Raw genomic sequence first — 12,224 nt, forward strand, 5'->3', positions numbered from 1 at the left:
TAAGAATTAAGTCATTATGTATGTATTAACGTAAAGCCATTTATAAAGGCGGGTTGAACTTAAATTTACCCTGACACATGGTTGATGGGTCAATGAAATAAAACTAAAGAAAACAAATAGTATGTCACATCATCTGTAGTAATAAGTATTTATTTCATTTTGTTTATTTTTATTTTTAGATCATAAAACAATCAAACTAATTTACAATTAAATTGTGATCAATGATCAAAATTTTGTAATTGTACTGTAACTTTATATTTTTATTCAGTTTAAAGTTAATACTACTTTGCATGGTCGTGGTAATAAGCTGTTTTTAAATCACTGAAGAGAAAATAAAGAACAAGTAGAATATCATAAAACATTTAATGAACTTACGTCTACTCGAAGCATACAAATAATATATACTATATAGTAAATGATAATAAATTATGCACATCATCATTAAGTGTGTACCTAGAAATTGATTGATGATGTATGAACACCAGCTATAGCCATCAATCAAATTTTGAGTTTGAAATGAAAAAACAATGTTAATGGTGTAATTTTTAGGATTATACTCACGGTTTTGGTGTTTTTAAATAAAATTCTTAAATTAATAATGATTCATATATTTAGTATGAATAACAATACTTAAAAATTCTTTGATTAATACCAAATAATAATAATTAGTAACCATAAAATAAATCATCTTTAAAATATTTCAAAATTCAGTACACGTTAATTTCTGTATAATATAAAATGTGTATTATACCTATCTATTTATTAAAATAAACTTAGTTTAACAATACTTGAGCTTTTAAGCTTTAGAACTATATTGAACATTTCAGTCAGGATTAATATTCTAAAATAATAAATATTACATATTTATATATCATTACAACAATAGTAAAATGTGCAATAATAAATAACAATTGTTAATGCTTAATACCTATATTGTTCATATGAATTTACTAAAGATTCAAGTGTTAAAACAATGATCATACATTTAAAAAATACAAAATAAAAAGTCAAAAGAATTACAATTTAATAATTAATAAGCTAACATGTTTATGAATGTATTTTATATGCATACATAATATACAGAGTATTTTAATTTTAAAATGTTTGGCCCATCAAAAATGACTGCTATATAAAATATGATATTATATTTTATAATTATCATGACTGTAAGTTATATGTTATACCTATTAGACATAGTCATATAACACTAGCTGCTAAATAACAATGATTTTTAATCACATTGAAGTATTAAACTGTAGACTAATGTAACGAATATAATCGTTATCAATATATATTATAATAAATTATAATATTATATTGAACCTACAGAAATAAAATGTGATTCTACAATGTTCTAGATTCTAATTTGGTCACAGTTTATGTTCCATAAAACAAACATAAAATAAATCAATGATTAAAAAAATTTTTTTTGTTAAAAAGTTAGTATAGGATGAGTTAATAAAAGATAATATTGATTTTTAGTAAACAAGATTTGAGAGATTATCAATTACTTTGATTCAGAATATTTTTCAATATTTCATCATAAAACACGGTGAAAACTTTTCTGTTATATGTTATAAGATGCAAAAAACTGCCAGTGACAGCTGCTAATTCATCTTTGAATGCAGACAAACCAAGTGGGCATTGCTGGGGAACTGCATTGTCAGAACTGATGACAGCAGTAATAAACTCCTTGAAACGCTTCTCTGAAATAAGAACCAGATGAAATTAAAATTAAAAAATTAAAAAACTATAATTTATATTTTATCAAAATAATGATATTACCAACTAGAGTTCTTATTTTGTTTTCAGGATTTTGGATTGATAAAACTTGAGTTTCAAGTGCATTGACAATTTCTGGGGAAATAGTTGGTCCTTCTGGATTAATTCTACTCAAACACTTATTACAGTAATGAACTATCTGTTCTACAATATTTGGTAAGACATTTCTACAAATAAAAAAATTTTAAGCATAATACACTACTGTTTAAAAATTATCACAGTAAATATTATAATAAATACTTGTTGGAATCATTATCTTTAAGTATGGATAAAATAAAAATCTTTAAATCGTTTTTAAATTTCATGTCATTTGGAATAATGGAATTAGTTGTTGATATTGTCACAATAAATGTAGATGCTGCGAGTATCAAAAGATTTAGCATTTTATTTGTAGCCAAAAATCGATCTTTATCCAATGATAATGACTGGAAATAATAATCAGTTATTTTAAAACATTGCTTTGACAATATTATTTTAACCTTAATACCTCTGGGAATGTAACAGTTTCGTTCCAATCAAATATTTCCATATAAGCTCTTGCAACTATATCGTGATAAGATTCTGTGGTATTTTCAAAATTAATGTGGCGTTTTAACCATTCGGCAGTCAAGTTTAATGCATCTGTTAATAATTTTTGATTAGTGAATACTAAATAAACATTATTTAATTGCATATTGCATAAAAAATTGGGATTTACCTGGTTTAACTTTTAAATACTCTGCAAATTTTTCTCTTTCATAATCTGCACTACAAGCGTTTAATGCTCGTCGTTGTGCAGTTATTGTGAAATTTGCCATGTCAAGTTTCATTAAGCTTAAAGTCTAAAAATAAATACCATTGATATCCAAGATATATTTTTTAATTTTTCAAATATCAATACTTAAATTAATTAATAAATTCTTTAAAATGAATAACTAATAACTATTATTGTAAATAACAGCCAACTAAAGCACTAAAACATATTTAATTTTTAAGACAGATATCTAAAAATCAGCGTAATGTTTTATAATAACATAATCTGTGTGGACAAATAGTACATGCTTATTTCAAAATAGAAAAATACATAAAATATTCATTTTACACTAAGTACTCATTAAACTGTTTAATAATAACTTATAAATTTTTATTTATCATAAATAAATAAATTGCTTAATAATTTTAAGTTTTGAGTAAATACTAAATTGTGCTTAAACATCTAAATGATTTTAATGTATAAATAGGTACTTTGCAAGTATACTTATTCTATTATTTGTTTTTAATATTATTGGTCATTTTATCGAAAGTTCTGTGGTGAATTATCCTACTGCCTTCATCCTTATGCCATAACATTTTTTTTTCAGTTTTTATTACCCTTTGATAAATTAATTATTTTTCCTATAGTTCATTCGCAGACATTTTGGAAATTTTAATTACAATCAATATTGAAAAAACAAAATTACAACAAGTGTTTTCACCACATTACTATTTGACCAGAGAATCCTCCTATAAAATTAAAATAAATCTCACAGCATTAAAGTGCTACAAGGCTAAACTGACATTTAAAACCCAAATTAACAAAAATTAATAAAATAAGCCACAATGCATTAAACAAACTTTTTAAAAAGTGATATTTGACATACAAGACTAATTTTATATTTAAATTTTAAAACAATTGTTAATTTGCTATAATTTCAAAATAATAAAGAAAAATTTACCTTCTATATTTATATGTTATATAATATCTTCTATCTTCATATACAATATAACAATTTTCACCTAATTTATTTTTAGATTATAGCATTGAACAATCTATATTATAGAAAATTTGTCAATGACAATTTTTTATAGGTTAAATAATATTATATTTAAAAAAATATTTTCAACAGTAGAACTAATGCTGATCAAAATTATTTTTCAATTTATTTAATATTATAATTTTCAGTTTTACAAAACTATGTTACTAATATTAATATCATCATTATTCTGTGGTTGGTGCAAAAGAACATTTAAATAAGTTATTCAAAATATCATATAGGCACTTTAAACACTTTACTTAATAGATTAATTATTATTATGATATTAAAATGATTGACATTTAAATAAAAATATATTATATTAACAAGTCAATATTACTTTATTAGTCGCAAATTTCCGAGTAATTATTTGAATCATAATTAAGTGATTTACCTCTATTATTCCTTTAAATATATCAACAGGATCCTTTAATAGTGTAAGTGCACGAATCGAATCATCTCTTACTGGAGCACATATTTTTGACATCAAATTCAGTATAAAATTGGTATAATACTATTGAAAAAAATAAATTAATTAATTAAGACAAGCAATATTTACAATTTCATTGGTTATGTTATTTTATAGTTACTTCAAAATCCAAAGAGTCATTGGCTATCTGATTTTTTATAGACTCTACATCTAAAACTTGAGCAATATCTTCTTTTAATTTAGTATGTTGGTCTAACAGCAAACTTGATAAGCTCTATAACAATTTTATTTTTCTTAAAATTAATGGTGTTATTATAGTAAAATAACAACAGTGTTACATACTAAAATGTTTACATACTATTTGAATTTCTGATAAAAGTATCATTGCTTGAGAGTACTCAGGAGGATCACTGTTTAATTGTTCACGTAACAACTCCCAAAATGCTTTATGCATAGTGTCTTTGACTTGTTTCATTAAGCTGACAGAATAAAACATATCCACAAAATAAACTTGTATTAAATAAATATTCAAGATACACAGATTTTATATTTATAATACTATATTAAATTAATTAATAGTTTTACCTGTTATTTGGATGTTCTTGAGGCTCCAACTTGAAATTTTCATTGACTGCTATTTCATGAACAAGAGCAATATCTTCCAATTTTTTAGCAGCTACCATAATTTCAGGTAATGACAAGAACCTCGGAGGTGACGCAGCAGTTATATTTAACCTAAAGATTGTAATAGAATAGATACAATATAATCAACAGCAAAAATAGAATTATGTTGAACTATCACATTTCTTGACGAGCTCCAGGAATTGGTTTATTTGGAGTTGATTTATTCTCTTGTTCATCATTATTGAATTTATCTTCTGAACTCATTTTAAAGAATTTTGTTATAATATCTAATAACTGCAAAATAAAAATAAAATAAATGAATATATTACAAAAATGTTTCAGTAAACACTATATTATATTATTGAAAATAAGTAGACTTAGAACTTTTCAAAGTAAAACTTATAACTTAATCGGCTGAATCTATTAGAAATCACCCATATCTATGCATATGGTTTGGACAATGGCTTTTTTCTGATTATTAGAGATATTATTGTTCTACACTATAAGATCCAATATGTGATGATGAATACTGGACTATACATATTTTTGTAGATTCTATACTTGAACTATAATTGTTGTAGACAATTTTGAATTTAATTACAGACATTTTATACTCTGAAAATTTTAAATGAGACTTTATCTTTGGGAAGAATTTTTTTATGTTAACTAGGTTAGGTATATTCATTCAATAACAAATAGTAATGTCTATTATGGTACAATAAGTGTCATAACAAAGGTTAACCAATCAAATACTATAAATAATAATATAATAGACATGATATAATATTTAGAAATCATTAATCATAATACACCATTGTCCAAACAATATTGATGTATGAAATATAAAATATGTAAAACCAAAACATTATTTTATAATTTCCAAGCTGTTAAATAAAAATTATTAACAAATCGCAATCAGATCCAATACCAAACATGAGAAAAATAAACATATACTTTTTATTTCAAAAATTAATAAAATAGTAAAATTACTTTTGATTTATTACTATCTAGGAATTATTTATTGATTCAAGTAAATTTAAAGTGATGAGTAGTATTGTTCACACAGAGTATTCTCTGCTTTAGGTTAAATAGGATAAAAAGTATAGTTATTACAATTCAGAAAATTAATACACTAAATACTTACATAGTAAGTAAATTAAATTCAGAAAAATAATAACGGCAAAAAATGTTGACAAGTTATATTAAAAAAATAGATATTACATAGATCGCAGATTTCGTAAAAACCCGAAGAGAAAATTAATAAAATTAAACTCAAGTGTCACACGACTGAATGGAAATATGTACAAAGTACAAGGTATGACGACTATGACGATAACCAAATGCGATCGTAATAACAGGGAATTGACCAAGGACTGGAATTTAATGAATCAGGACTCTCGAGTTTCGATAAGACGATGATATTATTATAAGTAAATATACCTTTTACGGTCATCGGCCTTGCGACGAACATCTTAACAATGCTCATACGCGGAAATCATCAAATACATCGGCTACTAGCCCGCGTATTTTTACAGAAAAAACAAAGCCATCAAAAATAACATATTATTTACAGTAACGATTGAACAAATTTTTATGTGACCCCTAGTGATACACACATTTGGATACAGATCATGAGTTCGTCTTTGAATGTAAGACATAGATTTTTTTCGTCAGGACTTGGGTATATAAATAACACAATATCAAGTGAAAAGTGTATAACTTCAAACCAAATTTCATAGTCGTCAGTCGATTGCGTCTTCGCAAAAACGGTCATTAAGGTATATGATGGCGATGGGATTAAGTGGTAAGACTCACCTTTTACTTTCTAAGCAGTAAATTTCCTGGAAAACTACCAGGTGAAATTGAAGTCTAACGTACCTATTTCGTTCGTATTTGGTCGTAATGAATAAAACAATCAAATTCAATGAAATTTTTCCCAATTTATCGAACTATAATAGTAAGAAAATAGGTTCTTTAACTAGCTAGTAAGTAGAATTTTTAATTTATAAAAATAATAATCGTTTTTTTACCTTTTATAATATTAGGTGTATTACTATAATGTATTTCTAAACTTCGTCTATGCCTTATATCGTAGTTAGACAGTAAGTACTAAGTTTACGACGATGTTATTGTTGTTATTGTTCACAGGTACAGCTGTTAATACAATAATAATAATAATATTATTGTTATTATGTATTCACCAATCACTATGATTGAATGATTCACAAACGTTTCTTCATTCTCATTATCGAGTTATCTTAAATCATGGTTGATACCAGAAGATGGATTATTTACCAACGGCACATGTTTTCCGGACAGTGTTGCCAGTCGTAGTTTTATATCTAACACATTTGAACGCCATAATTGAGGCGACAGTTGTACCTGTTGGACACATTGTTTTTGTTAAAATCACAAATTAAGAGGACGTGATACCCGCATGTGTTGTCTCTGTCTTACAAGTGCATTATATGGTAAATTTTACGTTCAGTAGAACACGTGTAGCTCCGTTTGCTTAAAAATTAGAGCGAATTGACCTCTTATAAAATTTAAAGGTATGATTGTTATCTAGTCAACCTCATATGCTTTTTAATATATTTAAATTTTAAAGGAAGTTATGAGTATTTTAAGATGCACAAAAAATTCACAATTTTAAAATAACTCGCTTTAAATTTGATATAAAATAAAAAGCATATGAGGTTGTCTAGATAATAATCTTACCTTTAAATTTTATACGAGGTCAGTTCACTCTAATTTTTAAGTTAACAGAGCTACACGTGTTCTGCTGAGCGAGAAATGTACCATGTTACGCATTTGTAAGACGGAGACAACACATGCGGGTATCACGTCCTCTTAAGATATAATCCTATTATATTAAGAAATCTTAATTATCCGTGGTTAAAGTATTATTATTATTTGTTTTGATTTAAAAATTTAAAGGACTCGTATTTAAAATATTATAGTTTATAAATATTAATTGTTTTTATTTCAACTTCTAGTAAAAACTACCATAGTTCGACAATATTAAAACATTAAAATTACATAGTGTCATAGTTCAATAATTAATGTATATAATAGTATTTAAACATACAACAAAATAGGTAAGAATAATAATCGACATTTGTATAGTCATACTAGTCATAGGAACCTAAAGCCTAAAGAAACCGATTAAGACAAAAACAGAAAATTAAATTGATATATTATTTGATACAATAACCTAAATGGAGATATTAATTATTAATTAAGTTATGCGATTAACAAAAATAGATGGTTGAACTATGGAGTGAAACAATTTTGCAATACATCAGTGAGAAGGAATATTAGTGGCCCAGTTACGGAATTTAATTTGGTGATAAAATGAGATAACACATAACACTGTTGTGACGATATCTAAATATCTAATGTAGGATTATTATTAACGGCCGCTTCAGCATACGATCTTGCTTGGGGCTCGGGTTGAGCGTCCGGGATCACGGTTGGAGGCGCCTTTGGAGAAGTATTGAGTTTATTTTTATTTATCTTATTATAAGATGGGCAACCTTTATGATCTGCGTTGTGCTCACCTGAACATGAAGCACATCTAGCTGAAGAGTCCTTTGATTTATTGCATGATACCGAGAGATGTTCATCCTCACATTTTACATAACATGGCGAGTAGTAGCAATAACTCCGGATAGATTTGGATGCATGTTTTCGAAAATCAAGTTTTAGAATGACAAGATTTAGAAAATCTATATTTTAGAATATGAAACTTTTAGAAAATCTGTGTTTTAGAAAATAAAATAAAACAAATAAAATATACAGTTTTTAAATAAAATGCTCTCTTATTTTTTGATAGAATTTACGATACAGAATGTAGAAATTATGATACTTTTCCAAATTTGTAATTATATAGTTTATGTTTGATCGAGAAGATTGGTAATATCGAAATGCAAAATATTTATAAACATAATGCTTTGTTTTCAAGAGAAAAAAATACGATGAAACACGGAACAAAACTTATTGCAAATAATATGTAAACGAATAATTAATTATTCTAATTCTAATTTAGATAAATTTATGAGAGCTATTGCTAATAAGTATTAACAATTATTATATTTATTTTTATTATGAAAGAATTATTATAAAGCATTTTATATACGAGTAAACAGTAAAAAAAAATTTTCTAAAAATTGAAATTCTATAAGTTTTATTTTCTAAAACATAGTGTATCTAAAACTTAGGTTATGTTAGGTTAGGTTACCTAACCTAACCTTATATTCTAAAACTCAGTATTCTAAAATATGACTTTCTAAAACCTGCCTCAATACCCTCCGGATATGCCAAATATGACAATATTAATAATTGTTATATTAATTAACATTCTATAAGTATTATGTACTTATTATTTAGTGTTTAATATACTGTGTACTACAAAACATTTTTTGAATAGGTTTTAACTTATTACCTACAATTTAAATATTTAATTCCTTTTGATTTTTTTATTGTTGTTTAAGTAGCCAGTAGGAGTAGACTAACCTATGCCATGTGCAATGTGAGTGTCTAATATCTATATTGTGTTTGTGACATGTATTGAAACTTCCTATATAGATGATAAGATCACCGACAGCTGAATGCATTACGCATAAATTATAAATATTATACCTACACAATTCCATACTCATTATAGCCATATTACTTATATAATATATTACAGGCTACTGTCATAGGTATATAATTTTTTGACTTTTTAGTTGTTTTACCTTTGTTGTGTCTCTTTGCTTCTCGCCGTTTAAAATTCAAGGTACGAACATACAAGCGCTGAAGTACGAATTTGGAATAATTCTGAAATGTAGTGGTGGGGGGAGGGGCAGTACTTGAATTGAGATAGAAGCGGTAGGGACAAAGTCCCTTTTATTTAAAAAAAAATATTTATGCGTGTAACCCTTTTAATCATACCCTATTCAAAAACTCATTTATTTGTTTATTAATTTATATTCATGACTCGGGTATACTATTCTTTACACTTTTGCACCTCCCATCTAATCTTTCCCAATACAAGCACTGGTCAGAGAGAGCGGGAGGGGTGATCTGCATTTTTTACAGAAAAAATATTAATACTCAATTTTTTAGTAGATATAATTTTTATATGTCATAAATACATAATATTATAAATATTTATAATATGTTCAAATAGTGGGGCCCTTTAAATTCCCTTAAGCCCCCTGAATCCACCCATCTAAACATATAATAATATGACCTATAGAATAAACTAATACAAATTATAAATGCGTATTTCAGTACACCGTTAACGAGCATCTATAATCCTATACGGCTATATATACATAAGTTTCAATAATTTCATCTAGGTATATTGTACATATTTATATATACATTTGTGTGTAATGTTAATGTATAATAACAAGTAACAACTGTACTCTGTAGTGCAGCTGGCGACCGGCTAAAATATAAGAAATGTTTTTTGCTTACAACCTGCAGCCTTCGTATTGCCGGAACAAAAGAATATTGAAGAATATAATATGATAAACGACAGTAGGACTTGACTACATGTCGTCCGTTAACGTACAATTGCACGACGACAATTCGCTTTCATTGTGCCTAAACATTGAATACTCTGCACAGAATCTGTGTATAAACCTATACTTTGTGGCCTTGTCTTGTGTCTCCAAAAAAATATTGTTTGAAAACGTTTCAATGGTGAAGGCGGGAAAGGGGGGAATTGAACCCTCCAAAATTACTATTATTTACATTCCTACGCTATACGCAGTATATTATGATTTATGTTATAAAAACTAATAACATACTCAACAAAATAAATTCTAGTCCTAACCTATCTTTGATGAGTCACCTATATGTTACTATACCATGGGTAGATCAAATTTTAATTACCTTCATAATCAAGACCGGATCAACAAAATATAGAGGTTAAAGAGACTAGCCCAGGGCCCTGATGGTTTTCATGAACGTGAAATGAGGACATTAGTTTTTTCAGTTATAATTCAGGGATGGGCAACTCACAGTTACTATAGGGCCAATTTTTAGAAATTTAAAATATAGCGGGCCAGAGTATAGAAAGCAAAAAAAAAAAAAGGTTTCAAAATATACATTTTAAATAGCATTTATTTTGTTTAGAGAAAGTTGTATTTTGTTTTGTATTTTGTGTTTTGGAAGTATTTTGTTTAAGAAACTGATATAATTAAATAGATCGGTCGGTACAAACAGCTATGGTTAAAATCTATACGTATCCATACGTGTGTATATACCTACTATAACTATATTGTGACATTTATACATTTAATAATGTTCAATACCAGATAACAATTATTATATCGATAAGATAGAGTATACACTGTACTAGACATTATAGATTATAGAGTATAGACGATAAAGTTTAAAATTGTATACCTATACCTAATGCAATTTGAAAATGTAGCGCGGGCCAGATAAAAAAAGGCTCGCGGGCCGCCAGTTGCCCACCCCTGAGTTATATTATACTTATTTAGGCACCTATGACTTATAGCAAAATAAATATTCAGGATATACCATCATAAAATAAATTACGGATTTGAAATAGTGCAAAAATATTAATTCTATTAATATTTTAATTGAAAATGTAACTATAATATACTTATAATATATGGTCAAAACCCTTAATCCAGCTCTGATAATATAATTACATTACCCATGTCATCTTGCCGTCTTGGAAATTATTACATATTTTATTAAGTGGCACGTACTGCAGTATACAAGAAGAACTGCATAATGCTTTGAACGAGTGTTTCATTTGTACCCAAAATTAAAAATAATGTTTTGATTAAAATTCCTGAAATTATACGACTATACGAGTCGCAATTTATTATTGTTACAACCATATAGACTTGCTTATACTTATAAGAATAAGGTCTATGGTTACAACCCACTAATTACACTATCACGTTGATAAAATTTGATATAATACCCAATAGTTTATTTTTAGAAACATTTTAGTTTTTAGTTACTGAATATCTCTGAGATATAACTAAATTTCAATACAAAATACATAATTGATGCAATTACATGCTGAACACAATACATTGAAAAAACATAATACAGTCGTCACGATAATTCAAAGTCAAAGGGGGATAAAAATTCGATTCGTGATACCTAACTAATTAATAGGGAAATAATTTTTAAGGGGAATAAAAAAAAATTCGAGTTGTCAAGTTTTTCGAGTTATCGTGTATCTAGTTGTTGTGACTCGACTGTATATTAGAGTATTTCTAATAACTATTAGGTAACTGAAAATAAATATTATTTATTACATATTAAGAGTGTTGCAACAATATTCCTATCTATTTATTTTGCCAGTCGTTATTAGCGTCCATCTCAACGTTTTTTTTTCTGTACAATATTATTTGTGGATTTTTTAAAAAAGTTTGTGATGTGATGAAGTTTGAAGTATAGAAAAATTATAACAACGCTCTTTTACATATCTTGTAAAATTATTTTTTTTCAATATAATATTTTTCAATTGATTTTTCTAATTCGTCGGAATACGTTGAAAATCTTATATACTTTTTGAAATTATTAAAAAGCTGTTATTTTTATAAGATAAAGCTTAAGCTAGGCTACTAGGTCAC

General features: G+C 26.6%; 1 protein-coding gene across 3 annotated transcripts; it reads right to left on the reverse strand.

Annotated features, from left to right (window-relative positions):
• Positions 1-344: 344 nt before the first annotated feature.
• On the reverse strand, positions 345-6,831 carry LOC107163039 (T-complex protein 11-like protein 1). 3 transcript variants are annotated; one of them, XM_015510255.2, is made up of 12 exons: positions 6,639-6,831; positions 6,487-6,557; positions 4,787-4,902; positions 4,570-4,719; positions 4,343-4,463; positions 4,145-4,258; positions 3,949-4,068; positions 2,480-2,603; positions 2,270-2,403; positions 2,023-2,207; positions 1,786-1,949; positions 345-1,706 (listed from the first exon to the last, which is right to left on the reverse strand). In XM_015510255.2, the coding sequence occupies exons 3-12, from the start codon at positions 4,870-4,872 to the stop codon at positions 1,504-1,506; spliced, it is 1,401 nt and encodes a 466-aa protein (XP_015365741.2). In that variant the 5' UTR covers positions 4,873-4,902; positions 6,487-6,557; positions 6,639-6,831; the 3' UTR covers positions 345-1,503. The 3 variants fall into 3 exon arrangements, with proteins under 3 accessions (XP_015365741.2, XP_015365739.2, XP_015365740.2); XM_015510253.2 differs by having other exon boundaries at positions 6,424-6,557; XM_015510254.2 differs by lacking the exon at positions 6,487-6,557.
• Positions 6,832-12,224: the final 5,393 nt, after the last annotated feature.

Source organism: Diuraphis noxia, unplaced genomic scaffold, assembly GCF_037042655.1.
Source record: "Diuraphis noxia isolate RWA-SAM2 unplaced genomic scaffold, SU_Dnox_SAM2 contig0004, whole genome shotgun sequence".
NCBI classification, from domain to species: domain Eukaryota; kingdom Metazoa; phylum Arthropoda; class Insecta; order Hemiptera; family Aphididae; genus Diuraphis; species Diuraphis noxia.

What these genes read in the sequence shown, in the direction of transcription:
- LOC107163039 (XM_015510254.2), bottom strand. Translation starts at nt 4,872, where the DNA reads ATGAGTTCAGAAGATAAATTCAATAATGATGAACAAGAGAATAAATCA. An exon ending in CCTGGAGCTCGTCAAGAAAT is followed by an intron (nt 4,720 to 4,786) that starts GTGATAGTTCAA and finishes TACAATCTTTAG; the next exon opens with GTTAAATATAACTGCTGCGT. An exon ending in AAACTGTTACATTCCCAGAG is followed by an intron (nt 2,208 to 2,269) that starts GTATTAAGGTTA and finishes TATTATTTCCAG; the next exon opens with TCATTATCATTGGATAAAGA.